This window comes from Mus musculus, chromosome 2 (assembly GCF_000001635.26).
Source record: "Mus musculus strain C57BL/6J chromosome 2, GRCm38.p6 C57BL/6J".
NCBI classification, from domain to species: Eukaryota; Metazoa; Chordata; class Mammalia; order Rodentia; family Muridae; genus Mus; species Mus musculus.
The window spans coordinates 38,851,548-38,876,639 of NC_000068.7; the positions used below are offsets into that span (position 1 = coordinate 38,851,548).

At 37.7% G+C, this 25,092-nt stretch overlaps 1 protein-coding gene, 1 long non-coding RNA gene and 2 other non-coding genes across 15 annotated transcripts in view; 3 read left to right on the forward strand and 1 right to left on the reverse strand.

Moving 5' to 3' along the window:
- Nucleotides 1-25,092, reverse strand: part of Nr6a1 (nuclear receptor subfamily 6, group A, member 1) — a 203,093-nt gene that overhangs the window by 128,179 nt on the left and 49,822 nt on the right. For both annotated transcript variants that reach the window (XM_011239025.3, NM_010264.4), the window contains exon 3: nucleotides 21,048-21,092. In XM_011239025.3, coding sequence (XP_011237327.1) covers nucleotides 21,048-21,092 — 45 coding nt within the window. The remainder of the gene's footprint in view (nucleotides 1-21,047; nucleotides 21,093-25,092) is intronic.
- The window catches only part of Nr6a1os, a 105,892-nt gene that overhangs the window by 35,576 nt on the left and 45,224 nt on the right, over nucleotides 1-25,092 (forward strand). For 7 of the 11 annotated variants that reach the window (XR_866167.2, XR_374324.3, XR_866170.2 and 4 more), the window contains exons 3-4: nucleotides 668-812; nucleotides 21,428-21,507. This is a non-coding gene — a long non-coding RNA (nuclear receptor subfamily 6, group A, member 1, opposite strand). Of the gene's footprint in view, nucleotides 1-667; nucleotides 813-9,405; nucleotides 9,537-21,427; nucleotides 23,133-25,092 lie in introns of those variants that run through there. The other 4 variants (XR_866174.2, XR_001783290.2, XR_866168.2 and 1 more) reach the window with 3 other exon arrangements.
- Nucleotides 1,188-1,263, forward strand: Mir181a-2 (microRNA 181a-2). Its single transcript, NR_029568.1, has one exon. It is a non-coding gene; the product is annotated as a microRNA 181a-2 (primary transcript).
- Mir181b-2 (microRNA 181b-2) lies at nucleotides 2,283-2,371 on the forward strand. Its single transcript, NR_029904.1, has one exon. It is a non-coding gene; the product is annotated as a microRNA 181b-2 (primary transcript).

Below are 25,092 nucleotides of genomic sequence, written 5' to 3' on the forward strand. Positions count from 1 at the left end.
CTGAGTCTGAAGCAGCCTGCTCTACATAAAGAGAGTTCCAGATAAGGGGAGGGGAAGGAAGGGGGAGGGGAAGAGAGGGAGGGATGGGAAGGGAGGAGAGGAGAAAAAAATGAGGAGGAAAAGAGGGAGGGAGGGGGGAAAAGAAAGTCAATAAGTAATAAAAAATAACCACCCAAAACAAAGATCAGATACATCTGGCATTTTAGTTGCTCTGTGTTCTTCTAAAGATTTTTATTTTTTAAGTATGTATGTATGTATGTATGTATGTATGTATGTATGAATGAATGTATGTATGTATGTATGTATGTATGTATGTATGTATGTATGTATGTGTGTGTGTGTTTGTTCAAGTGCCTGTGAAGGCTTGAGTTGACAGATCCCTGCAGCAAGAATTGGTAGTTACAGATTGTGGTTAAGACAGGTGCTGGGATCAAAGTCCCGCCTAGAAAAGTACAAGTTCTTATCTGCTGAGTCATCTCTCCAGATACACTCTCTGTGCTCTAGTACACATAGAATTTTTACTTTTCCTATATGGGGAAAAAAAATCATGGAGCATCACTAGCACTTCTGTGGTAATTTAGCAGCCCATGATTCTCAGCTACTGAGTTTTGTTTTTCATCTTTTTCTCTGAAATATATGACTTTAGATGTATTTTCTACTATTACAGGCAAACAAGAAGGAATTTGCTTGTTTGATTTAGCTCTGCAGTAAAGGTTCAAATCTGAGACTGGTAAAGGAAGGAGAAAGCAACATATCCAACCAATACTGGAACAATGAACTCTGGTGTTCAAGTTCTGGCTATGGAACTCCGGGTAAGTCTCTGTTTCTTAAGGAAAACACGGTTGGAATTAAATATACAAATCCTACTACACATAAGTCCCCAGCATGTGTTATGGTCTTTCTTGTTTTTGTACATTAATAATTAAAGTATTACTACAAAATTGCTATATTGATGTTTTCAGAATGATAGCATTGAAAAATATTTCCACAGATATCCACTTTTAGTCAGCAATGTAAACTGCAGTCTCACAATCCTGCAGCTCATTTCTGCTTTATGCAAACTAACTTCACAGTGTAAGTACTGTTAACTTGAAATTTTGGGAAGAATGTGAGAGACCCAACAGCAGTGGTCCTTAGAATATGAGAGCAGGCCAAAGATGGGCAACCAAGCCAGCCTTAAGAGGACTCCATGGAACATTCAACGCTGTCGGTGAGTTTGGGATTCAAAAACAAAAAAACCACCGACCGTTGACTGTACCTTGGGATTCTTACAGACAACAAGTTTCCTGAAGCAAAGGAGTAGGCTGTACAGATATATCATGTGACAGACATCACAAGATACAGTCCTGTGGCCTCTTTTCTAAAGGGAACCAGCAAGTTTTTTTTTTAAGCTTCCATGTATTTATATTGTCTATTTTTTGTAATTTCTTGATAAATAAGTGTTTCATTTTAACAATTTATGGGAAGTGCCATCATAGTACCAAATGCACTCAAATATCTTCTAGAAATGTGTCATTCTAGTCAGAAATAGGGTGTATTAAAAATGTCTATTTACTGTAGGAAAAAAATCTAGTTAAGTCTTTTATTCTCATTTCTTCTACGTCCTTTCAAATTTTTGCTTTAGGGTCAAGAGATTTACTCAGCAAAAATACTCACAGAGTTACTCACTGTCTATACAAATCATATTGTGCCTCCAGTTTCAGTTACTGCGGTTAGGGATTTGACATCTCCATGAGAGAACCAGATACATTTCCATCTCCATGTGCTAATTTAAGGAATTCTGGGTCATCTCTGAGCCTCCGTATCCAAGTATGTTTTCTCAAATGTAGAATAGGAGAGGAGAGAACCTCAGAGTTTTAATTTAATGAGAAGATATATGAGGGTACTTTGAACAGTTTCTGGCTCACAGCAAATGTTTACTACAAAAATTTTTACTTAACTGCAATCATAATCTATACTGCTTTACCTTGAAAAGGGCACTTAACGTCTCAGCTTGAAACAAAAGATGAAGCAATGTCTCTGAGGGCTCCTTTACAGACATCAACATCCAAGTCTCAGCCCATGTGATCAGAGCTACTTACAAGGTTCTCACATAGTGCCTTCTTCCTCACAACTTTTCTGTCTTGAACAAGTTCTTGCTATACAGTCAAGGTGATCTATAATTATGAGTCCACAACCATACAGATGACTAGTTACTAACATACAACAGACTTCAAAGAACCATAGTGGGAAGAAGAGCCAGGAGATAGAAAAGACCAAGACAATTTCATCAAAAGGAAACATTGATGGCTGCACTCAACATTCATTGCTGTCGGTGGGTTTGAATGTCAACCAACTCACTGATCAATGAATGCAAACTGCGGGCCAAAAAACGCAAAGAAACAAAAGTACTCCCAGAGAGTCACCAGAGTACGGAAGTACTGCTCCAGGTGGGACCTCAATCTTTTATCTAAAGTCTCTTTAGTTTCTTTGCTTCTAATATGGAAGAAGCTCTATAATTCCTAGTATTTTTTATTTTCTTCTCAAATATTCCAAGTTTTGGGAAATTTATATTATCACAGGCAAAAGGATTAATATGCCTTGACATCATAATATTTAAAAATAATACTTAAATATACATAATTATTTTAAAATAAAAGTATATGAAAAGAATTTAAATCTATCCTCATCTCAAATACATTCCTTCTATGAAAACTACATAAAAACATCCATTTAATAGTATTACTCACACAACATAAAGAAAAATTTTATACCTTTGAAGACTTATCTACATGTATAAAAACAGAGGCAAAACTGTAATTCAGGGGAAGTTCAATGGCAACAAAAGGAACTCACTGCTCTTCAATTTACCTTTACACTCAGCTATATACTTTAAGCTTAACAAACCACATTTACTATTATTTTGGCTATTTGTTAATTGTTTTTGAGACATAGTCTTACATATCCTATGCTAGGTAGCTGAAAGTGGCCTTGAATTTCTGATCCTATGTTCTCCTAACTAGGATCACAAGTGTGTATCACCAAGCCTGGTATTGAAACCAAGGTTTTGTATGTGATAGGCAAGCAGTCTACTAATAACTGCAGCACCTGTACTTTATGTTAGTGTACATGTACATATTTTGGTGCATGTGTAAGCCAGGGTAGGTGTTAGGTGTCTTCCTTAATCACTCTCCACTTCATTGTCAAACCTGAGGCATGCCAGCAGGCAACCAAGTTCCAGGAGGCATCTGTCTCCACTTTCTCAAGTCTGTATGTTTCCATGGTGAACACTCACTGAAGAAGTCATCTCCCCATTGCCATCGATCCTTTCTCATTCTTTTGAATGACTGTATGTCTTCGTATGAATACTTTGGTTTTTATTGTTTAGACACATTAAAAAAAAAAAAAAAACCTCTCCTGGCCAAAACCATCTATTCTTACTTTCCCAAGATACGTTCTTATAACAAGAAAAACAGCCAAGTGAGACAGGAAACATTTTATGGTAACAAAAACTAAAGGAGAGTATCAATTCTCCAAATCCTATACTGTAAGATAAGCCACAAAATATTTCCTGCTAATGAAATAAAAACATGAGCCTTAGTTGTAAATTAATTATTATACAACTGAAGTCTAAGAGAAAGACAACAGAAGTGTCTTGTCAGTTTAGTGTTTCAAACTATCTTTGCATGGACAGGAAAGGAGAGAATACAGTTGTACAGAGACAAGAATCAAAATAACAAAAGAAAAGAATTCAGTTACAAGAAAGCAGGGAAAGTGTGAGGTTGGCTGTCTGACACATCTAGTGCTGCTTGTTAAAAATGCATATTCCTAGCCGGGTGTGGTGGCACACGCCTTTAATCCCAGTACTCGGGAGGCAGAGGAAGGTGGATTTCTGAGTTTGAGGCCAGCCTGGTCTACAAAGTGAGTTCCAGGACAGCCAGGGCTACACAGAGAAACCCTGTCTCGAAAAACCAAAAAAACACAAAACAAAACAAAAAAGCATATTCCTCTGTATCACTGCAAACCAGAGACAAGGTGCGTTCTCAAACACAGAAGGCTTGCCTAAAGCAAAGCAAATGGACCAGTATAATGTTGGCTACCTATTCCCTCCGGCCACATTTCATGCTGTCCACTTTCCAACTATCACCTGATATGCCCTGCACCACTCCTCAAGGTGCAAAGACACTGGTGTTGCTGTTGAGTACTTCATTCCAAAACTACCTGCCTGGAGCTTTACAGAAGTAAGTATATACGTGTTTATGTCTTCACAAAACACGAAGGCCCAATGAATGAAGGTTAAAATCCAGGTGACTGTGTCAATTGAAAACCTTGCTTTCACAGGTCAAATGATTGCTGCTATGTCAGAACCCAAGAGACTCAGAGAAACAACTTCTACAAATTATCCTCAAGCCTCTATAATATGCTGCAGTAATTATGAATTATTTTAATTTATATCATATACAGATATAAAAATAGCTATAATATATTTATTATTCAAATTAGATGAAATACCTATAATTCCTACCTTAAAAAAAAAAAAAGATTTTTTGAGACAGGGTTTCTCTATCCAGCCCTGGCTATCTTGGAACTCACTCTATAGACCAGGCTGGCCTTAGACTCACAGATCCATCTGCTTCTGCCTCCCAAGTGCTGGGCTTAAAGGCATGCACCACCACTACCTGGAAAATCCCTAGAAATAATGAAGTTTTTTTTAAAAAAGGAAGGAAGGAAGGAAGGAAGGAAGGAAGGAAGGAAGGAAGGAAGGAAGGGAGAGAGAGAGAGAGAGAAAGAGAGAGAGAGAGAGAGAAAGAAAGTCAGTCTAAGAGCTATCTGACATGCTGTCAGATGGTATATAATTTTCTTAAATCTAGGATATCAGTAGGCCTAACTACATCAATAAAAAATTTCTATTTCAAAAGTCAAAAACCTTATGTGGCTTCTTGGGAAAAAAATTAAATCCTAGTTACAGAAGAGAAGACAATTATAAGAGTTTGAGGGTGTTTTCTAAACTAGGACTCAAATAAATACCCATCTCACAGAAAATTAAAGCACAGGGAAATAACGATACATCCTGTATCTGTCATTATCACTGTGAATAAAGCCATGTAAATAGCTTTACAACAATACCTAGGGCTGCCCAAAGTACCCTGGGCACACATGGAGCCCCCAGAGCAGTGGTTCATCCTTCCTAATGCTGCAAACTTTTAATGCCATTCTTACCATGTTGGGGTGACCCCAACCACAAAATTATTCTTATTGTTGTTGGTGGTTTTTTTTTTTTTGGTTTTTCGAGACAGGGTTTCTCTGTATAGCCCTGGCTGTCCTGGAACTCACTTTGTAGAACAGGCTAGCCTGGAACTCTGAGATCCACCTGCCTCTGCCTCCTGAGTGCTGGGATTAAAGGCGTGCGCCACCACGCCCAGCTTGTTGTTGTTTTTATTGTTGTATATTTTTTGAAACAGGGTTTTTGTGTGTGTGTGTAACCCTGGCAAACCTGGAACTAGTTCTGTAGAGCAGGTTGGCCTTAAACTCAAGGGATCTCCCTGCCTTAGACTCCAGAGCACTAGGATTAAAGACATGCACCACAACCACCTGGTTCATAAAATTGTTTTTGTTGCTACTTCATAATTATAATTTTGCTAGTGTTATAAATCATAACGTAGAACCTGTGTTTTCTGATGGCCTTAGGCTACCCCTGTGAAAAGGTTGTTCAACCCCCTAGGATGATTGTCTATTTTCAGCATCATAGACACAATCCCTCTGCTCACCAACCAGCAACCATGTCTGGAAAGAGATAAGTTATAACCCAGGGACTGAAGGCAGTTTTTTCCTACATCAGCCTAAATGGTATGTGTCATTAACTCTGGATCCCTTAGAATCACATACCAAATAACTGATTCTAAACATGTTTCTAGTAAATTATGGAAGGGGAAGGTTATGTGAAGCACAGGATAAAGCATAGTAAGAGAGCTCACAAATCTTAAAACCATTTAACCGAAGTTCTTCCTTTAGATCCTTCTAACAAATCACAGATATTTTTAGAAGCGGGATTTAGGTGTAATTTACATACTATATGACTCATCCACTGTATACTTACAAAACTTTTATTAACTTAGTTATGTGACTATTACCAAAATATAAGAACAAACATTTCTATGACCCTACAAAAAAGCCATTTATTCCCAATCAATTCCTACCCTAACACTGGGTCATGGATAATAATCACTAATCTGCTCTCTCCATAAATGTGCATCATCTAGGTTGTAACATGTTTGGCCAGATTACTTTAAATATTTGAAGCACACTTTTGTAGCACTGTGTTAAGGTTACAAAACACAGTGCAACCAGCACTACTGTCCACATCCAGACTTTGTTATAATCCGAAAGTGGAAACTTGTTAAATAATAGCCACCTAATCCCAATATCCCCATGAAACTATTTTATTTGTTTCTGAATTTGCCTATTCTAGTTCTTTTCAATACATGGACTCATACAGTATTTTTGGTTTAATTTAAAAACTGGTCTGTCATTTCATTGTAAGAATTGTCTAAGCCAGGCAGTGGTGGCGCACACCTTTAATCCCAGCACATGGGAGACAGAGGCAGGCAGATTTCTGAGTTTAAGGCCAGCCTAGTCTACAGAGTGAGTTCCAGGACAGCCAGGGCTACACAGAGAAATCCTGTCTCGAAAAAACAAAAAACAAAACAAAAAACAAAAAAAAAAAAAAGAATTGTTTATAAGTCAGGCACAGTAGCATATACCTTGTCATTTCTAACCCTGGGAGGTGGAGGCAGAAAGAGCATTCAGTGTCACCCTCTCCTACAATAGCCTGTCTGAGGTCAGCCTAGGCTGCCTGTGGTAAAAGGCAATGACATTTCTAAAACGTTTATATATATTGGATACATTCCTTTGAAAGACACTTAATTTGCAAATATTTCCCTTCAGACTGTACCTATCTTTACATTTTCTTAATGTCTTTTGAAGCCCTAAGCTTTCTACTTTAACATTTTTCTTCATGTTTGCCATTAACCTAAGGTCACAAAGCTATTTGATATGATTTGTAATTTTAGCTTTTACACTAAGTGTATGAGCCCTGTGAGATACTTTGGGACCTAATATAGAGTTTTTATGTGTGTTGTTTTCTGTCTGCAGGCTAGCTGATTTTTTTTTTTTTTTTTTTTTTTTTTTGGAGACAGGGTTTCTCTGTATAGCCCTGGCTGTCCTGGAACTCACTCTGTAGACCAGGCTGGGCTCAAACTCAGAAATCTGCCTGCCTCTGTCTCCCATGTGCTGGGATTAAAGGCGTGCGCCACACGCCTGGCTACATTTAAACTTTTAATCCACAAACATGGCATGTTTCTCCATTTATTGGCATCTTTTAAATTTCTCTTGGCAATACTTATAGCTTCTAGTATATAAATATTGTACATGTTAGATGTATTCATTTGCTGCAATTATGAATGCAACTTAATTTAATATTTTACTACTACAGTTAATATATGGATCCTAAGGATTCCACAAAACAGATGGAACTGAATTGGCAGTGTCATAAGATCACTGTACAAAATTGTGGGATATATACACACACACACACACACACACACACACACACACATAGTAGTAGTAAAATACTAAATTAAGTTGCATTCATAATAACCCAATCATACACATTTATTTATTTACATATGACTACTTTGGGCAGTAAAAGAGTAGAGAAAGCTGGGAGTGATGGCACCCAAGCAGGCATAGCTCTGAGTTTTAATGTGTTATTTCTGTGCTGCAGCTAGTCTACTGATCCAATGTGAGCTCCAGGCCAGGCAAGGCTACCTAGGAAGAGCCTGTCTTAAAAGGGGGGAGAAAAGGTAGGTATGAGTAGTTCCAACACAACTAAATGGCTCAGAAGCCCCAAATTTTTTCTTGCCCTGCCTTTTAAAAATTACTTGTGAGACCAGTGAAATGGCTCAAGGAGTAGCAACACTTTCCACCAAGCCAGATAATCTGAGTTCAATTCCCAGCATCCACAAGGTAGGAGGAGTGAGCCTCATCTGGTGGGTCATCCTCAGATCTTCACACAGGTGTAGTGTGCACACTCTTCCCTCCTCCCCACAAATACACAGGTGAAGAAAATGTCAAAGAGGGAACACCTATGGTTACTTGGTAAGCTAAACCTTGTGTTAATTCGTTTGCATTCTTAAAATAAACACCAACAAGTCATAGTTTATGTATTAGGTATTCATACATTTATTATATTGTAATAAATATTGTATTATTGTATGTTGAAACTAATTTGCAAGTGTTTGTTAAATATTCTTCTGCCAATGATAACAAAACAAAAATGGTCAAGGGTTTCTTGTGTGTTTGTCTCTGGTAGAGGGACAACGTTGTGCTCATATAATGAGTTAAAAAGCACCCTCTTGGGTCTGCAACCCTATAGGTGGATCAACAATATGATCTAACCAGTACCCCCCGGAGCTTGTGTCTCTAGCTGCATATGTAGCAGAAGATAGCCTAGTCGGCCATCACTGGGAAGAGAGACCCCTTGGTCTTGCAAACTTTATATGCCTCAGTACAGGGGAATGCCAGGGCCAAGAAGTGAGGGGGGGGGGTGTTAATAGGGGACTTGTGGGATAGCATTTGAAATGTAAATGAAGAAAATACCTAATTTTTAAAAAATGGGGGAAAAAAAAGCACCCTCTTTTCTACTTTCTAAATGAAGGCGAAACTCAAATATTGCCACTTCTTAAAGCATTTGAGCTCAGGCGCAGCTGCCTAGTCCCTCTCTTGGCTTCATTTGTATGAAACTGTACTTTAATTAATATCCCACATTACAGATATATCTGCATATTTCCCTCCTTGGTCTTGATAATTTTATCCTTCTAGGAACTTATCTGTCTTAGCTAAGTTGGCTGATTTGTTTGGAATAAAATTTCTCAGAAGAGCCACTTATTCCTCTTGTTTTTCTTGGCCAGACTAGATATAGGTATGCTTCATTTATTCAGACTAAGCAGGTTGGTGTCATTATTTTCAATTTTGGTTTTTTTAGTGCTTTCCATTACTGAAAATTAGAAAAGTCATGGAAGCTATAAGCTTCCTCCAAACATAGCTTTGATTACAGAGCATAGAATTTTGGCATGTAATACTTCCATTTCTATTTAGTTAAAGTATTTTTAAGTTTAACTTGAGAAAAGATTGGTTTTGAGACAGTTTATCTTTATAGTCCTGGCTGTGCTAGAACTTGCTCTATAGTATAGATCAGGATGCCTCAAACTCAATCCACCTGCCTCTGCCTCCAGACTGCTGGGATTAAAGGTGTGAACCACCATTGCCCAACTTTTGAATTTTCTTCTCTGTCTGATATAACTTCGCATATTTGGAGATGTCATAGGCTTCATTCCACTGTTGATATCTAATTTAGTTCCACTATAGTTACAGACGGTACCTGTATGGACATATTTGAAATAACAGATTTATGTTACCAACACAGCAGCAGCAGCTCCCTTTCATCCTCAGCACCCTCCTATAGTAGCTAAGAGCCTCGAGAACAGCTTCTCCCTAAGGTAAGAATATCTTTCAACTCATTTTGGACATTTTTTTAATCCCACTGACTTCAGCATTATGCTCACAGAACTCAACCATAAATCCTATGCTTTTTCTTGCTACTTTTCAGATTTTCTCATTATCCCTGTTTTCCAAGTAAATGCTTATTACACTAAGGGTTTATCAGGTGTTCTGGATGTATAGATTGTTTACATTTATTTGCATTATACTGTTTATACTACACTGTAGAATGTTTATTATCAGATTCTGGAAATCTAAAGCAATTGTCCCTCAATTTTTTTCTACCCCTTTTTTCACTCCTCCCTTTTTAAAAATTTTATTTATTTTTAATTTATGCACATTGGTGACTTGACTACATATATGTTTGTGTGAGGGTGTCAGATCCCATGGGATAGGAGTTACAGACATTTGTAAGCTGTCATGTGGGTGCTGAGAATTAAACCTGGGTCCTCAGGAAGAGCAGCCAGTGCTCTTTCTTAACTGCTGAGCCATCTCTTCAGTCCCTCACTCTTCCCTTTCTGATTCTCATTAAAGGCACACTTGATGCCATCCTATAGATCTCTCAAGTTTTGTTCATTTTACAATTTTCTCTTCCTCTGCTCTGCATATTAAATAAGATATACAGAAATCTCTCTCCAAGTTCATCTTTTTTTTTTTCTTCTATCACCTCCAAGTTTTTACTAGCCCATCCTGCTTAATATTTCGGTTCAAATGAGCTGTTCATCCCCGAGTTTATTCTTAGTATCTGGCTATTAAAATTCTTTGTATTAAGTCAATGTCTTCATATTTTCTTCTAAGTCCTTAAATATTCTTTCTTTGAAGAATCTCTATGCTGCATGCCAACAATGTGTAAGCCCTGTTGAAAGAAAAAATGGAAAAGCTTTGAGGAGCTTAAGTATGTCCTATAATCTCAGAACTGTAAAAGTCTGAGCAAGGAGGATTTAGAGTTCAAGGCCAGCCTAGACTAAACAGGAAGACTGTCTCAAAACCCAAAAAGAAAGAAATAGCTGGAGTCTGTGTGCCAAATCCACACTTGGGTCACCTGAGATAATTTCTACTAACTCATTTTCCCTCTCACATGCAGGTCAGATATTGTCCCTTTGTATATTTATAACTGCTGTTGATACTGAATATTTAAAATGAATCATGGAGCTGAGGCAGAGGAATGTAACTTTGAGGCCACCCTGAGCTACACAAGACCCTGCCCCCAATGATGATTTAAGTTAGTGATAATGGTGGGCTTCTGTTTTCACCAGTTTCTGAACTAAATCTATTAAGTGTGTCTCTGCCTCAATGACAAAGTTCCTCGTATCTCAGGGTTTCCCCTTATATATATTATGGAGCCTGATTTCTACAGCTCACTCCTTAGCATCTTTTATCTGCATAGCTTACTAAAGACAGGTCAGATATGAATTCACTCACTCAAGATAATGGATTAGAGAATCTATGCTTGGGATAGATGGAATAAGTCTATTTCAGATTTCTATTTCACTTGGGCTTTTCCACAAATCCCTGGCATTTTCTCATACTGGTTTTGTTTTGAGGTTTTTTGTTTGGTTTGAGGGTTTTTTGTTTTTATTTTTTTATTTATTTGTTGTTGTTGTTGTTTGTCTTCTTTTGAGTCAGGGTTTCTCAGTGTAACCAGTCCTGGCTATTTGGGACTTGGCCTCAAACTCACAAAGATCTGCTTGCCACTGCCTCCCAAATGCTAGTACTAAAGGTGTGCGCCACCCACACCTGGCTTATTGTCTGTCCTTTTGACACAACCTGTCAAAACCCTGTCACCCCCCATGCTGGGAACCACACTCAGGTCCAATGTTGTCTAGCAAGTACTCCACCATCCTTCACAACAGTTTCAACACCTTTCAACTCAGGACATATGAAGAGTTGGTAAAGTAGGCCTATAGCTGTCTCATCTCAAGATTTTCCAGGATAAAGCCCTGGCTAGTCTGACTCTGCACTATCACAACAGAACTATAACCTCAGGTTATATAGAGTTGTCACCAAAATTGTTATGCTTTTCTTTTTTAAATTCATAACACTGGAGATAAACCCAGGATCTTATAAATGCTGAATATACTTTCTACCACTCTACACCTAATATCATCTTTTTTTGTTTTTGTTTGGTTTGGTTTGGTTTTTTGAGATAGGGTTTCTCTGTATAGCCCTGGCTGTCCTGGAACTCACTTTGTAGACCAGGCTGGCCTCGAATCCAGAAATCCGCCTGCCTCTGCCTCCCGAGTTCTGGGATTAAAGGTGTGTACCACCACGCCTGGCTAATATCATCATTTTTAACAAGCAGTTTCTCAAAGTGACCTGCCACAGCAGAAAGCTTACCAGCTCATAGCCTGCTTACAACCTCAGACAAAAGCAATGCATGTTGATCTTATCACAAGCTCAGTGGTTTTCATTAATAAACTTGTCAGAATGGTTTTGTATTAGTTTATAGCTTCTTTGGTGAGAAAAGATTTGCTATCCTAAGCTGGTCAAGCATACTTTCAGGGAATTACCCCCCAAATATCATAGCACCTACAAGCTAAAATACAAAACTCAATTAAGAAAGGAATACACGGGGGAGAAAAGTGAAGAAGGATAGAACTGCTCTGGGATTGTGAAATCAGTTCCAATTACAGGACACAACAGTTTAAAACAAATGTGGGAGTCAGATTTAGTTCCTACTTCACCAAAACCTTAAGTATTAGAAGTCCCAAGAGCCTTCTTGTGTGTCTAGACCAGCTGGATAATGGATCTCAAGTAGAGCAAGAGTACGAAGATCACCTCAGACCTTGTCATTATACTGGTACTCAAACAGGTCCTAGGCAAAGAGTATGCAATGTTACGGATGATCCTGGCCACTACAACTGAGCCCACTAAAAAATAAACTAGGAATTTGGAGTCTAAAAAACAAGAGAAGAAAAACAACAACAAAAAGACTGTGTATTTTTAATTAGTATTCATATATGCTCTTATAAAAAGCTAGTTATAGCCTCCCAAATTTCGAAAGTTAGCGACATTACTTTTCAGAACATACTGTTTTATGGTTCCAAAGCGAGTAACATTATATCTTATTTTTTCCCAAGGACCTCCCTCTTCATTCTTCAGTTAGGGCCTGTCACCACCTAGTGGACTATGTAGGAATAATACAACCACTACATCACCACAGTGGCCCACCTCTTCTGTTCTAGAACAAATCTCTAGACGGAGTTTTCAGAATCAGATAAGAGCTCCTGTACCTATCTAAAAAACCAGTTGGGTAATTTGTAACTATATAAAATACAGATTTAAACAAATAAAAGATATGTACTCAAGATAATGAATGGGCTAAAGAAAAACAAAAATCGCTATAGACAGCATAGTACTGGGGTTAAGACAAGCTTTGGTTCCCAAAGATTAACCTGTTTAACAAAATTAATTTCCAAAGCTTAACTTATCAAGATATGAAAATTTTCATACCTCATAACTACATGAGTTTTCCCCCAGGTTATATGGGTCACTCAACTTTCAAACCTCAATCAGTAAAACCACATCAACAAAACATATACATCAAGATACAGAAACTGTATTTAAACACTTGGGCATTGTTCATAATAAAAATCCTACCAAGCTACAAATAGAAAAGGAAGGAAGTTTCCAAAAGCTGATTGTATTTTATCTTTTTTAATCTATAGCTTCCTGACCTCAAAACTGGCTAAAAGGCTAGGCGTGGTGGCAGATGCTTGCAATCCCAGCATTTGAAGGCTGCTATAAGAAGACTGCAAATCCCAAATCAATCCAGGATACAGGGAGAGATTCTTTCTCACAAAAAACAAAAGCAAAAACAAAAACCAGACTAGGCCGGGACATGCTGATACACACCTAAATCCCAGTACTTGGGAAGAAGTAGTAGGTGGGATCTCTTATGACCCTTCCTGGTCTACACAGCAAGTTCTGGGCAGCCAAGGCTAGTAAGACACTGTTTAAAAACAAACAAACAAACAAACAAACAAACAAACAAACAAACAAAAAAACAAGAAACCTGACTATAGACCATAAAAGCAAAGCAGCTGTGACACTTGGAGATGGGGTGTGGCTCAGTGGCAAAGTACTTACCTAACATACTCATATACTTGAGTTCAAACTCGAGTATTGAAAAACAAAAACAAAACAGCATGTTATAGACATTATGACAGGCAGGCCAATAGAATGTCTGCATGTCTGTATCTTACCAAATATTTGTGTGTAGTTTGTTTGATTGTTTTTTGTTTTTGTGTTTTGTTTTGTTTTTGTAGTGCTAGGTACTAAACCTAGAGTCTTGTGCATGCTAAGCAAGGCCAAATAATTTTTTGACAATTTTTTCCATATTCAATAGGGAAAGAAATCTTTTTAACACAGAGCCTAGGAAAACAATGGCTATATACAAAAGAATGAAATTATATGTTACCTTGCACTATATCCAAAAAATTATCAAATATAAAATATAAAGAAAAAGAATAAAATTTTTATGAGAAAACAGGTAGAAAGCTTCATGACAGTGAATGCACATCTAGAATACCCACCTGAGTGGACTAAAAAGTTTTTACAAAACTGGTAAAGTGCACTTCTGGGTGTGTCTGTGAGGGTTATTTCTATGGAGGATTAACTAACAGGGACAGGTAAATAAGCTGGAGGCTCACATGCAGCAGCAGAGGAAAACTGAAGAAAATACACATATATTTTGCTTCCTAGCAACAGAGAAATATTTAGCTAATCACTTCACACACACCCCCCTCCTTGCTCAGTTGTTAATCCAAGTAACAAAAAGAGGTGGGCGGTGGTGGCGCATGCCTTTAATCCCAGCACTTGGGAGGCAGAGGCAGGTGGATTTCTGAGTTCGAGGCCAGCCTGGTCTACAAAATGAGTTCCAGGACAGTCAGGGCTATAGAGAGAAACCCTGTCTCAAAAAAACAAAACAAAACAAAAAAAGACTAACAAAAGTTGTTACAAAGAAAATGGATCATAGTTGATCTGTGGTTCATAAGCTTTTGGAACTGGCTCTCAAGAGGAACATGAAATAGTCTCAAGAAGCTAACTAGGGCAGTGACTCTGGTAAGTGCTCAGAAGATAGGCATGTTAGTAGAAATGCACAAAGTCTACACTCCTGAGGTTTCAGATGGACTAAAATGTGAATTATAAAGATTGCTCTTGAGGTTTCCAGTGGGATTGAGGACTCTATTGGGAAGTCATTCATGTTACACTCTGGCAAAGAGCTTTCTTACATGTGCTGAGACTTCTCGCAACTCCCAAGTTCAAAGATATGGACTAAATTTAGGCTGTGGCAGGCTATGGTTGATTAGTCAGATTAACAGTGATAATCATGAACAAAAAACAGTCAAAAGACAAAAACCTTTCCGTGGACATTAAATTTCTTAAGAAGAAACCCTACCTTGCAAGGTACCAAACATGTCCTTAGGGCATCACAGAAGATGCCAGAATCTACCCAAGGGAATGAATGTTTTAAACTCATCTCCAAGAATTCCCTTAAGTGAAATCCCAGGTACCCAGCTGGTGGCACAGGGCTGCCTAGGGAAACGGATTCAAACATGTGGGTACTCATAGGCTACTGTGACTGTGGTCCAAAGGGTTCAGCTACTCTAGCACTATATAGACAACACCAAGGTCTGCTAATAGCTTGAGTGTTATCCTCAAGACAGTAGTTTTGCAGCATGCAAAATTCAAGAGTTAGTAAAGATACAATAGGAAATCCCTGTAAGCTAGAAATGCCAAGAACATGGACTATCACTAAAAGCTGCAAGCAGCAAGCAAAGACAGCCCAAAGGAGAAGTTGTGCAAGCTGAAACCTGAAAGGCCATGGGGCGGGATTGCACAAATGTCTTGGAGCTTACATCATACTATTTTGTACCTCCCAGATAACAACAGATTCCAGAAAAAGAGCTACACATTTTAAATGCTTGTCTCAATAGGTTTCTCTCTTGCTTTGATCTTATCTCTTCTTTCTATGTCCTTATTTCTCTCTTTTGGGCAGAAATGTGACATTGTGATCTTGGGAGTGTGCAACTTACTTTTGATAATCCAGGTAATTCATCTAAGAGTTTCTCAAAGAAGGAATTTCAACTTTTGAAACATGTTTGAATTGCTAAGATTTTTGAGAACTCTAGGAAATAGATTATGTGCACTGTGCTTTACAAGATGGCTCTTAGAATGGAGGGTAGATTATTATGATTTGAATATGAAACGCCCCCAGAGGCTAATGTGCTATCACTATTTGAGAGGTGGTAGAAAGTTTCAGAGGTGATGCCTACCTGGGGAATTATCAATTCAGGGAGGGAATCTCTAAAAGTTAAACCAGGTCTCCCATCCTTCACTTTCTCCGTTTCCTATATATCATAAAACAAGTGACTGCTGGCCATATGTTTCTGCTACATCAGGTGACCAAAGATATATATGTGAGTATGTGGGGTACTTCATATTGAAACTGTAATAATGACTTTGGACTGAGCAATGGTTTTATGGCTATAAAACTCAAAGTACAGACAAAAATAAGAATAAAGCATATTGAACAACATCAAAATTAAAATTCCAGGGCAGTATACAATTCAGCTATTGAAGACATACTTGGAATGTATAATATCCTGAGAATGATGTAAACACAAAAAATTCAAAATAAAAAAAAAGCCCTGTGTGTCTATGAATATATTCAACAAAGTAAAGAAATCAGTATGCAAAATGGGGGAGGTTGCAAATTAGGTATCTGATAAATTGTTATTACCTAGAATTTAAAAGAATTCCCCTATGACTAAAACAACCAGGCAAACCTACTGAGACGCTAATTTAAAAGGAAGCACAAAAGTTGAATACATTGCAGATACAAATTTCAAATAAGCACATGAAAAGATGTTAATACCACTAAAGATTAGGGAAAATACAAATAAAAATAAAAAATACAGGATGTGGTAAGGATGTAAAGAAACTGGAGGGCTGGAGAGATGGCTCAGTGGTTAAGAACATCGACTGCTCTTCCGAAGGTCCTGAGTTCAAATCCCAGCAACCACATGGTGGCTTACAACCATCCGTAATGAGATCTGATACCCTCTTCTGGTGCATCTGAAGACAGCTACAGTGTACTTAGATATAATAAAAAATAAATCTTTAAAAAAAAAAAAAAAGAAACTGGAATTCTTACATATATATGTTAGCAAAAATATAAAATGGTGATTCTAGTATTGAAAACAATACAACATATATACATAACAAAAATTAAAGAAAAAAAGAATCCGTGAATTTGAAAGAAAGTCAGAGGTGGTACTTGGGAGGACATGGGTGGATGGATAAAATCTCAAAAAGTAAAAAGTTATATAAAAATAATTTTTAAAAACAGAAGTTACTTAAAAACAAAAAACACAATTATCACATGGTTCAGCAATTCCACTTCTGGGTATAGTCCCAAAAGAAATTAAAATAGTAACTCAGAGATACACTGCTGTACACCCATGTTCACAACAAGATTCACAATAGCTCAATGTTGAAGAAAACCAAGCATCCACTAACTAGTGAATAAATAAATAAAATATGGTATATACATGTAACATTATTCAGCCTTAAAGAATAAGTGAATTCTAACAGATCATACAACAATATGAGTAAATTTTGAGAGCATTATTTGCTAAGTCACAAAAGAACAAATATTGTGATTCCACTAATAGGAATATCTATATGGAGTAAAATCCATAGATACAGAAAGAGCTTATTACAAAACTATAATAAAACACTGTGGTACAGAGATAATGACATATGGGATGCCCAGAACAATGTCCTGACATATATAGCCATTCTGTTCCATTTGTCGATTGACAGGTCGGTCCTAGGAGATACAGGAAGTTACTATTAAAACAGTATGAATTTCAGTTCTAAATATGAGTTCTATAGATGGATGCTGATGACATTATATATGCTGATGATGTGAATGTAAGCAATACTACTGAATGGCATGCTTGAAAGTACTGAAAGCAAATGTCACCTGTCTTCTACTACAAATTTAAAAAGATAAAAGGAGAGCCATACCCAGGAGAGATGGTTAAGTGGGTAAAAAAAAATTGCCACATAGTTTGAGGCCCTGAACCCATGTAAAGGGCAGATCTGTAGCATAAGCATCTATAATCCTGATGCCACTACCAGGACATGGAAGGCCAAAAAAGGAGAATTTCCAGAAGCTCACAAGCTAGTCTGACTTATGCAGTGGAAAACACAGAGACCCTCTTTTCAAACAAGGCAGACAATGGGGACTGATGCCAGAGGTTGGCTGCTGATCTCTACATGCACACAGTGGTACATGTCATGCACATACTCACATACACACACACACACACACACACACACACACACACACACACACACACACAGAGACAGAGACAGATAGACAAGTGCGTGCGCACTCACACACATGAAAGAGTCAGACATGGTAGTCGGTGCCAGTAATCCTTGAAATAATGAGGCATAACCAAGACAATTATGAGCTCAAGGCCAGCCTGAACTGAGCTGAGCTGAGCTGAGCTATATGGTGTGTTATATCACACCAGGAGCTACACAGAAAAATCTGCTATCTACACACACACACACACACACACACACACACACACACACAGAAACACACACACACACACACCAGGAGCTACACAGAAAAATCTGCTATCTACACACACACACACACACACACACAGACACAGAAACACACACACACACACACACACACACACACACACGAAGTGTTATATTCCACCAAGAGCTATACAGAGAAATTTGGTATTTATTACATGCATGTGCACACACTTGCAATTGAAAAAAATTATTTAAAATGATAACTGAAAGAAAAATGTATATAGAATTAACATTACATTTGATAATAGAAAATTACCTCTTTCTACCTAAGATTCAGAACAAGACAAGAATATCATTGCCATCAATATCCACCACTATACTGGAAATCTTACCCAGAACAGTAAGAAAAATAAATAAACACCATAAACATCAAAAAGGAAAACATAAGGTGGTCTTTATTCACTGTTATGCACACAAGAGTCCCAACAGATTTTTTTAAGTGACTAGCAGAACTAGTAAACAAATCCAATACAAATTCAATACACAAAATCAATTGCATTTCTATACAACTAGGCAACAACTGAGCAAATCCACTTTAAAACCAGTTTGGTTCATAATAGTATTCAAAAGCAAAATAGTTACAAATAATTTTAATGAAAAGCAAGATAAATATTAATATTCTTAAAACATTAATGAGAAAAAATAAAGATTCTACATTAAGTGGCAAGACAAACTAACTCCAAGGATTAGAAAACTGCTATTGTTAAGATGGCAACGTGAGCCAGGATAGAACACTTCGCTCACAGGGTCAAGAGACTCAGTTTACCCAGCACTGAAAAGAAGAATACAACTCTTCTGATAGGATCATTATAATTCAATAAAAATCTCAGTAATGTTTTTGTTTTTTAAATAAGTTGATTCTAAACTTTATATGGACTTTTAAAAAACAAAAACCAAACAAACAAACAAAAAACTAAGCCAAAATAACTTTGTAAAGGAAGAATAGAAGTACCCCCTAGTTTCAAGATACTATTTGTAAGAAGATTCAAAAAGATTAATGAAAGAGAATAAAAACCCCACAGATTCACATAGGTTTTTTTAAGAAACACTTCAAAATATTCATTGAGACTTTGACAAGAAACAAATTTCCATATGAAAAAGACTTTGATTCCTATTTTATAAAACATGCCAAAATCATGAACATGAATTTAGTCCTAAAATCATAGTTTCTAAAAGAAAATGGAATTTGGTTAAATTAAGATTTCCTAGTGAAGATAGTAAGAATTAATAACAAAAGATTCCAAAAATAAGGCTTCATAAAAAAATTACAAGTTGTATTCACCATATTAACATGTTAAAAATGAAAACAAAAACAAGACTAGGAGAAAATATTCATACTACATATATTGTATGACAAACTCAGAATATAAAAAAAAGTGGACAAAGAATTTAATGTTTCTAATGGTCAAGACTTGAGCCATTTAAAAAGATGGCGTATGAATATTCAACAAGTGTATGATAACGTTACATGAAATGCAGACTGAAAAATCCCATCCCATTACAATGTTCATTGGAGTTCTAAAAATAAAAAGCCTGACAATACAAATTACTTGCAAGCACATGAAAGTGAAATTCACATAGTACTAGAACGATAAAATGTAAAAACCATTTTGAAATACTAGTGACTATAAAAAAATTTACTGTGTATTTACTACTACCAATTTTTATTATGCCTTAGAGGATCAATAAGCATGTATGTATACACAATTTTGTGTAAGAAATCTAAAAACTGCATTATCTGTAATAAAGCAGAAACAGTCCAGGTGTCAGCAGAAGAATTACCTGTGACACTGTCAGTGGAATAGTACTCAGCAATGAAAAGAAATGAACTATTGGGCCAGTGAGATGGCTCACTGGGTAAAAGGCCTTTGACATCAAGCCTAACAACCTAAGTTCATATCCTGGGATCCACATGGTGAAGGAAAGAACAGACTCCCACAAATTGTCCTCTGACTTCCATATGTGCACCCTGGCACACGCACCCCCTCACATAGTAAATAAATAAATATTAAAGAGTGTTTTTTTTTAAAGGAGAGAAAAGAAAGGAAAGAAAAAGGACCCAGATATAGCTCTCTCTTGTGAGACTATGCCTGGGCCTAGCAAACACAGGACTGGATGCTCACAGTCAGCTATTGGATGGATCACAGGGCCCCCAATGGAGGAGCTAGAGAAAGTACCCAAGGAGCTAAAGAGATCTGCAACCCTATAGGTGGAACAACATTATGAACTAAACAGTACCCCCTGGAGCTCTTGACTCTAGCTGCATATGCATCAAAAGATGGCCTAGTCGGCCATCACTGGAAAGAGAGGCCCATTGGACTTGCAAACTTTATTTGCCCCAGATCAGGGGAATGCCAGGACCAAAAAGTGGGAGTGGGTGGGTAGGGAAGTGGGGGGGGGGGGGTATGGGGGACTTTTGGGATAGCATTGGAAATGTAAATGAGGAAAATATCTAATAAAAATATTTAAAAAAAGGAAAGAAAAAAGGGAGGGAGGGAGGGAGGGAGGGAGGGAGGGAGGGAGGGGGGAGGGAAGAAAGAAGGAAGGAAGAAGCTATTAACACATGAATTATGGATTATTGTCAAATATTGGGCTGCAGAGGCACAAAAGAGCAAATGTGAAATTATGCATGTAAGGCTGTAGAACAAGTATTAAGAAGTTACTAGGTTTTAGGGATTAAGTAGTGGATCAAAATAAGAAAAAGCATAAGGAAATTTTGATGGTGGATTACAATGATTAATGAACAACCTTGTGAACACTGCTTTGATTCACATTTTCAGATAGGAACATTTCCTTGTATGAAAAAATTCATATTTCAATTTTAAAAAGATACAAAAAGTGAGGGCTTTGGAATCACACAGAGCAGCTCTACCACTTACCAGGTATATGGCCTTGGCCAAGTGTTAAACTGTCAGTCTCTCCATCTGCAAAGCAAAAAGAACTAGATTTGAGAATAACTTCATAGAGCTGCTAGGAAAAGTAAACAAAGCAATACTTGAATGATATAATACAGTAAATGCTCATTAAATATTAACAAAGAAGTTAGACATTTTATTCCCATATTTTAGCCAAGGAGAAAGATTCAGGAATAACTAGTGGGTAAACAATGGTAACTTACATAACCTACCAGTACTTGTGTTGTTACAGTGAGCCCTAGCAGGGATCGTTAGTTTTATGGATGAAGAACTCCTGCTCCACAGGTGTCAGCAGATGTCAGCATGCAAGCTTCTCTTTTCTAACATGGTCTCATGTATTTCAGGCTGGCCTGGAATTTACTGTGCATCCCAAATGATCCTGAACTCCTGAATCTCATGCTTCTACCTTCCACTGGGATTACAGGTATGTATCAGTATTTTCTACTGTACTATGCATTCCAATAGGGGCACCTTCAGCAGTTAACCCTGTAATTGCCAGTATACTCCATCTCATAAAAAACTACTGAACAAATGCGCCATTTATTCTTTCTTCTCTTTTCGAGACAGGATGTTACTGAAGTCACAGAGCCCACCAGCCTCTGTTGATATTAAACATGTGCACTGCCAACCTCCATTGTGGCCAATACTAAATTCAAGTCTTGGAGGCCAGGGAGCTGGAGAGATGGCTCAATGGTTAAGAGCACTGGACTGCTCTTCCAAAGGTCCTGAGTTCATTTCCCAGGAACCACTTGGTGGCTAACAAACATCTGTAATGGGATCCAGTGCCCTCTCCTGGTATGTCTGAAGACAGCCACAAATATCTTCACATACATAATAAATAAACAGATCTTAAAAAAAAAAAAAAAAAAAAAAAGGAGACCAATTCTAGAAGTGGGGCTGTAAGTAGGCACTTCACAACATTATTCTAGGCTTTAATTTTTTATTTACACTGTAAGTGTGTATGTGCTTACATATGCACACTCATATATACATATATGCATGCACATGTCAAAGTGTGCATGTGTAGGTCAAAGGACAATGTGAGAAAGCTGGTTCTCTCCTTCTACAATGTGGGTTACAGACACTGAATTCAGAAGGTCAGGGTTTGCAACAAGCCACTTTACCTGGCTGAGCCATCTCACCATTCTATTCTAGGCTTTTAGAGTATTTCTTTCTCAGAGCAATTTCAAAAGAAGAGAATTCTGGCTTGGTATGGTTGACAGACACATGTAATTCTAGCACTTAAGAGGCTAAGGTAAGAAAATCTTGAGTTAGAGCCCTGACAACACAGAGTTATCAAGATCAGCCCAGCTACATAAAAAGTCTTCCTCAAAAAAAATAAAATAAAATAAAATAAAAATAAAATAAAAATTGAGGGACAGGAGGGATAAGAATGAATGCATATAATCTAGATATGAAGTCTGTGCTCTAAGTGGGAAGCTAAAGCTAAGGCTTGAAACTATTTGGCAGGATAGTTTCAGAAACTTGGCGGCTGAAAGGGAACCAATATTTCATTAAAACATATTCTATTTTCCTTAATCATGAAAGATTCTTACTTTGAAAAGTTTAAATGCCTGGGTGAATGTAGTAGTGCACTCCTTTGAGCTTGGCACTTAAGAGGCAAAAAACGAGTAGGTCACTGAGTTAGAGGTCAGCCTAGTCTTCAAAGTGAAAAAACAAAACTAAAGTGAAAAACCAAAAACTGGATAAGGAAAAATTATAATGCATTCTATTCCAAGGTATTGAACTAAAACAAACATTTTCAGCTTTTTTAAAACTAAGAGGGCCAGAGAGATGACTCAGTGGGTAAAAGCAAGTGACACACAAGCCTGATGACATGCAAATGATCCCTAGAACCCACCTAAAGCCAGAAGTCAAGAATCAACTCCACAAAGTTGTCCTCTGACCTTCACACGCTTGCTTTGGCAGATGTACCACTACCCCCTCCTCACACACACACACACAGACACAGGGTTGTCTCAAACTGTTACAATACTGTTCCCACAGAAAAAAATAATTGCTAAAATCTAGCCTCAGATTTTTTTTTTTTAGACATTCCTTCTTAGTCATCCATAACAAATCTCAAAGCATTCCCTGCACCCACCAGATAGTAACAGGCATCCATGGCTACACAAGGACTCAACAATTGCCTTTGAATCCAATTGTAAACAAGTCCTCAACTCTTGGCTCCATGGAGAATGCCTACAAGTCAGTATAAACTCTGAAACAGGGGCAGAGGTCAAGTGACTGGGAGAGTTCAGCCTAAACTCTCAATCTCATCCCACCCCCACCTTGTTCAAAAGAATCCTATCAGAAAGAACCTCCCAGCAAAGGGCCACATTCAGGAGACCTGATGTGGCAGTGTTGCCACATACTGAGCTGGGCCTTTAGAAGCACAGGGGAACTGCTAGAGCCAGGAACCACCTAATCACAGAGTAAATGCTATGGAGGAGGAAACATTAAGGGAAAACAGAGAGACTCACAAATTTATCTTAATATGCTTTAGGAGAGAAACTGTCTCATAAAGGATAAAACAGTCCTTAACCTGAGCCATAAAAGAAATTTCTTTGTGGACTTAATTTGCCAGTGAACTCTTCCAGTTTGTGTCCAAAAATCATCCTATAATGCAAAAGATGCTCAATTGATACTTTTTGAAAAACCATCAGAGCCGGGTGGGGGTGGTGCCTTTAATCCCAGCACTCAGGCGGCAGAGGCAGATTGATGGATCTCTGTGAGTCAAGCCTGGTCTACAAATTGAGTTCCAGGACAGCCAGGACAGAGAACCAACCCCTGTCTCAAAAAAACAAAAACAAAGAAAGAAAAACTCATCATACACATAAAAATCATGATATAGGGCTTGGCACAGTGGTCCATGCCTTTAACCCCAGCACTCAGACAAAAGCAAGCAGGTCTGTGCATTCAAGACTAGCCTGGCCTACAAATTGAGTTCTAAACCAGCCAGAGCTACAGAGTGAGACCCTGTCTCAAAGGAAAGGGAAAGGGAGGGAGAGGGGGAGAGAGAGGGAGAGGAAAAAGACATTATATTGTCTTCAACTCTTCACATGTACATATAAAACACACATATACATGAATGTACTCACAAAAATATATACAAACTTTATTTCTTATTGTATGTATGATGGGAGGCCATGAGCCTTCCACATCTCATCTGTGAAGGTCAGTCAATGGACAACTCTATGGGATCAATTCTTTCCTTTACATGGATTCCGAGGATCAAACTCAGGTCACCAGACTTGAGTAACAACCCCTCTACCCATTGAGCCATCATGACACACATAAACTCTTTTTAAAAAAGTAAAAAGTTGGGGACACATGTAGTGGCACAAGCCTTTAATACCAACACTTGGAGGCAGAACCAGGCAGATCTCTGAGTTCAAGGCCAGCCAGAATTAACACAAAGAATTACCCTGTCTCCAATGATGATGATGATCATGGGAACTGAACCAAGAACCTTGTACATAGTAGCAAAAGGCTATGCCATTGGGCTATTTCTTCGGACCCATCATTAGCATTGAGACTCACCAAAATTAAGGTGGCTACAGACAGTTCAGTTAAATAAGGTCTCTATAGCCATATATTTCATGGTATATATACTTTGGGATCATTTTACCTCCTCAAGCAGGCCTCACAGTTCTTATCTAAATATAGAATATTTAAAATAGCTTTTATAAGTGTTTAATGAAAAAAATCAATGTTAAGCATTTTGTAAATATGTCAATTTACACTCTATGGTAAAAAGCCACATAAACTTATGTCTACCTTTCCTGTTAAACTAGCAACCCTTAACAGAGCTGTGGCCTTTATACTGTGGCTAAAACTTGGCACATACAGGAAAGAGGAAGAAAAAAACAGCACTGAATTAAACAGGTCAGATCTTATAAAGACAAATTTATCAAATGGTCTTATATGGCATTCTCCTAACTCATAACTGTTAGAATATTGCAGTGTTTGCCACATAAGAAATGCCCAATAAAGCTGGGCGTGGTGG